General features: G+C 43.3%; 1 protein-coding gene across 1 annotated transcript in view; it reads left to right on the top strand.

Annotated features, from left to right (window-relative positions):
- Window positions 1-1,783: 1,783 nt before the first annotated feature.
- The window catches only part of LOC107570674 (uncharacterized), a 27,306-nt gene continuing 24,001 nt past the window's right edge, over window positions 1,784-5,088 (top strand). Inside the window, 4 exon segments of the mRNA XM_016256928.1 lie at window positions 1,784-1,936; window positions 2,551-2,878; window positions 3,225-3,431; window positions 3,540-4,265. Coding sequence (XP_016112414.1) covers window positions 1,784-1,936; window positions 2,551-2,878; window positions 3,225-3,431; window positions 3,540-4,265 — 1,414 coding nt within the window.

Here is a 5,088-nt window from a genome sequence, read left to right as displayed (position 1 = left end):
TTGTGGTTTGTCGAGGCATTAAACGAATATAAAGACAGTGCCAAGCAGTGAGAGGTCTGAAGTTTCTTAATTGAGTGATATCAACACAACACAGAGTGGATTCCCTTACCTGGGACCCATTACAATGGTGCCGTGACCTTTTAAGGATCCATCTGAAGATCAACGCCTGTTCGTTCGCCGTGGGAAGCTGCAGTGACTGGTTTTAGGTCTTTTTTTTTCTCAAGGACTGAAGGACTATTTTATATGAAGGTGGACTATTTTTCTCAGAAGACACCACCAATTTGAATTCATACTTTCAACCAATTAATTTGTTGATTAGCAAATTAACAGACTGATTACTGTTATCAATTTATGTTGTTCAGAACAATATTTTTGTTTTTTTATTATACTAAAGTTGAAGTTAATTGATTTGTTACAGCGTGGAAATATGGCAGAGGGTGTTAGTAGCTTTACTGATGAGGTGAATGACAATGTGATACTTGACCAAAGTAGCTGATTTGGTAGGGGAAGGGGTCTTTTCAGTATACCTTCTGAACCTAGGACACCAGGGTCTATTACCAGGGCCTTTGATACACCCGTTCTAACTTCTACAAGATATGTAGATCATGCCATGGCAAATCCTGCTAATCAAAATCCAGATTTGGGTTCACTCATCAATGAAATTGCTGAAAAATTGGGCCAGTCCATTACTGCTCAACTACGATCTGATAGAAGTACACATAGCAATAATTCGGAACAGCCAGCTGAGATGACACTGTCTAATGTCAAACTAGTGATGCAGTCAGATGTAAAAGAACCACTAATATTTAGGGGTGATGGTTCTGACAGACTCACTGTACAAGAGTGGGAAAATCTCATGTCTTTGTATCTAATAAAACGTGCTATTCCAATTCATGAGCAGTCACAAGAAATCCTGGATAGACTTATGGGGAAAGCAGGTGATTTAGTGAGAATTAAACTTCGTTAATACACATCTGTTGATCACTGCAAAAATCCACAATTGATTTTTGACATTTTAAAACAGCATTTCAGCACAATTACCTACTCTAGTATGCCCCTATCCGATTTTTACAATACTTTGCCGATGCCATCTGATGGAGTATTGGAGTATTGGATCAGGCTGAACAAGACTATGGATGTTGCGAAGGAATGCTTAGAGAGACAAGGTCGGCGCTCCAAGTCATCAAGTCATGAGATCAGTATGATGTTTATTAAGCATTGCCCAGATCAGTCTCTTTCAAATGTCTTCAAATTCAAATCAGCAGAAAAATGGTCGGCCTGTGAGATACAAGAGGCTTGATGAACATATGCAAGAATGGAAAGCTCAAACGTACGCAAAGTCACACAATTTGTATACAGCAGAGCATAGGGTTTGCACTCAAAGCTCAAATGTTATTGAGGCTTCTGCATCTAACCCCGCCTTGTCTGTTCCACCTTCTCCCTTAGCACAGTCTGGCAGTGACTCTGATTGCATGAAAAGCCGAGTCAGTCTGTTAGATCGTCTTGTCACTCAGCAGACCCAATTCCAAGCGAGCCCTCCTAATCCAGTTACGATGTTTCAGACTTACCGCAAACCATGCAGAGTTTGTAGATCCTTGGATCATTCAACAGTGTTTCATTGCAGACAGGAGAACAGATGTCTGAAGTGCTTAACTCCTGGTCATTGGAAAAAGGACTGCCCTCAGCGAGCTACTCATCGCCAACATCATTTGAACAGTGATGCTAGCGGACCATCTCACCAGTTAAACTAGATGGCCCACATCAGGGAAGGGGTGATGTGGGTATGGATGCTAATTCCCTTCATGAAGAGTGCGATCTTGCTCAGCTATATGAGGAGAGCCATAATAGTGCTCCTAAAGGGACCAGGATAATTGTTCAATCCAGTCAAGAAGTTGAAGCCTTCAGTAGTCTTTTCTATGTTCCTGTTCGCATGGTGGTCAGCATACCCAGCCCGAGGGTTTCTATGATTTGGAGATCCAATTCTTTGGCATCCAGTGTGTTGTCCCTTGTTTGGTCGTGCCTGGTCAGCGTGATGATCTTATTCTGGGCTCTAATATCATAAAACACTTGATTCATGAACTGAAGAGCAACAGTGATTATTGGGACATTGCTTCTAGACCTGACCATCTGCTTGACCGAGACATTCAGCAGTTCTTGTCAATGTTTACAGGTGTTGAACGTTGGAAAGGCGAAACTGTCCCTGATAAAATAGGCACTGTCAAACTCACTAAGGCAGTAGTACTTTTGCCAGAGCACGAACATTTGGTCTGGGGCCGTCTGCCACCTAATGTGCCCATGTCACCTGGCAGCACAGTAATTGTTGAGCCGACCAGTTCCAAAGCTATGCCTTGAGATATTCTGGTCGGTCGCCTTGTCACACCACTCTGGGGTGATAGGTGGGTGCCTGTGATAGTTGTAAATTCAACAAACAAAATGATCACATTGAAAAGAAACTCCAAACTGGCTGATGTGTCTCCATGTATTGCGTCTGAAGATTTTTAGATTTTTCAGGGTCTGCATATTACTTATAATTCCTTTCCTGTTAATCAGATTGACAAAAGTCTGCTGAAACTGGGCCTGGGTGACATTGACATTAATTGGAGTCAAATCAGTGATGATTGTAAATCTAAGTTAACCAAGTTACTAGCTGACTATCAAGACATCTTCAAACACTCATTGGACTGTGGTGATGCTAAAGGATACGTGCACCATATAGGGTTGACTGACGATCGACCCTTTCACTTGCCTTATAGGCGAGTGCCTCCTGCCCACTGTGAAAAATTAAGACAAGTTCTCACTGACATGGAAGAAAGAGGTATCATCAGAAAGTCTTCAAGCGAGTACGCATCACCATTAGTGATGGTGTGGAAGAAGGATGGTGGGTTGCATATTTGCACAGACTTCAGGTGGTTAAGCGCCAGAACCATAAAAGATGCTCACCCCTTGCCGCACCAGGCTGACTGCCTTGCTGCGCTTGGAGGAAATTGCTTCTTCAGCACAATGGACCTCACGTCAGGGTTTTATAATATCCTAATGAATGAGGAGGACAAGAAATATACGGCTTTCACAACACCTTTAGGCCTTCATGAATACAACCGTATTGCCACAAGGGCTTTGTAATAGTCCAGCTTCCTTCATGAGAATAATGCTTGGAATCTTCGGAGACATGAATTTTTCAAAGCTTTTGTGCTATCTTGATGATCTTCTGGTCTTTGCGCCATCAGAAAGCGAGGCTCTGTCCAGGCTGCGCACAGTGTTTCAGAGGCTAAGGGAGAACAATCTGAAACTGTCCCCTAAAAAATGCCATCTTCTTCAAAGACGAGTCAAATTCCTTGGCCATATCGTTGACAGTGGAGGTGTGTCTGTTGATCCAGCAAAAGTGGAGGTCATCACGAGGATAACAGCACAAGATCTGATGGACAATGATGGCTGTACACCGTCTGTCAAAAGAATAAAGTCTTTCCTTGCCATGGTATTTTATTACCAACACTTTATTCCCAACTGCTCATCTATCTCTAAACCTCTTTTCGGTCTTACAGCTGGACAGAAAAGAAGAGGAAAGTTGTCCAAGAATGGGACATTTCAGGGCACTTACCGTAAACTTGCCCCTTCAGATTGGACAACCGAGTGTCAGGTAGCTTTTGACCAACTCAAGGCTGCCTTACTGGAAAGTGCCATGCTTGCTCATCCTGATTTCGATGAGCCCTTAATTCTTTCTGTTGATGCCTCATTGGACGGCTTAGGGGCTGTATTGTCGCAAGTGCCCAAAGGGGAACTCCTTGCCAGACCGATTGCTTTCTCAAGCAAGACCCTCAGTGCATCACAGCGCAAATATCCAGCTCACAGACTGGAATGTATGGCTGTAAAGTTGAGTGTATGTGAGAAGTTCAGCCATTGGCTAAAAGGCCACAAATTCACCATCTGGACCGATAATAACCCTCTCACTTACCTCCTAACTAAGCCAAAACTTGATGCATATGAGTTGAGATGGGTTTCAAAACTTGCATCATACACGTTCGACCTGAAACATTTGCCCGGAAAAACGAATGTGGTAGCAGACGCTTTGAGCCATGACCCCTTTGTTAAGACGATTGGGCAGAGACTGTTGAATGAACCGTATTCTTCGTTAATGTGGGAGGCCAGTGGAGCGAGCGAAGACTGTGTTCACTATGTTTTCAGGCTCAGTAGCCAAGTTCAGTTCAATCAGCCCATGAGGAGTTTTTCACAAGGAGCAGGCTTTGACATGGATGAAATCAGAGCTCTTTGTCAGTCTCACTGCAGTTGGACAGATGGAGCAGAGTCCAGAGCCCTTCATTTAGTCCACCATGTTCAGAAGATTTCAGGTTGCCAGGAAACTTTACCAGTGTTCTCTGCCCAGGAGCTTAGACAAAGCCAACAGGAAGACCCAACAATAGCCAAAGTGTTGTCATTTCTGACTAAACAGAGACGTCCATCGAGAAGAGAAAGACATGGTGCAAGTGCGCAAGTGCTGAGACTGTTAAAACAGTGGAATAAGCTGGAAGTTAGAGATGATGTGATGTACAGAGTGACGAAAGATCCTTTGTCTAAGAAGAAAAGATTCCAGTATGTGCTGCCTGGTAGTCTGAAAAACAAAGCTCTTTCTGGTATTCATGACCTTGCAGGCCATCAAGGGAAGGACCGCACTCTCTCACTTGCGAGACAGCGTTTTTATTGGCCTGACATGGAAAAGAACATAAGAGAATATGTGAAATGCTGCAAAAGGTGTTTTTGCGAAGTCCCCAGAACCTTCTGCTCATGCCCCTTTGGAGAACATTAAGAGCTCGGCCCCAATGGAGTTAGTGTGCATAGATTTCTGGTCGGCAGAAGACGGTAAACTGCATTCAGTGGATGTCCTCGTAGTTATCGACCATTTTACTAAACTCACTCATGCATTCCCTTGCACTAGGGATGGAACGATTACCGGTTTCATGATAAATCGCGATAAAATGCACTGACGGTTAGTATTACCGTTTAAAATTTAATTATCATAAAAAACGTATTTGATTATCACACTTTTGAAAACTTGCGGTAAATCCTGTCCAGCCAGCATCAGTCTGACGCAGAAGC

This window comes from Sinocyclocheilus grahami, unplaced genomic scaffold (genome assembly GCF_001515645.1).
Source record: "Sinocyclocheilus grahami isolate Dianchi unplaced genomic scaffold, SAMN03320097.WGS_v1.1 scaffold1491.1, whole genome shotgun sequence".
Taxonomy (NCBI): Eukaryota; Metazoa; Chordata; class Actinopteri; order Cypriniformes; family Cyprinidae; genus Sinocyclocheilus; species Sinocyclocheilus grahami.
The sequence above is the reverse complement of the archived record's forward strand: the minus strand, read 5'-3'. Positions and strand labels throughout refer to the sequence as shown.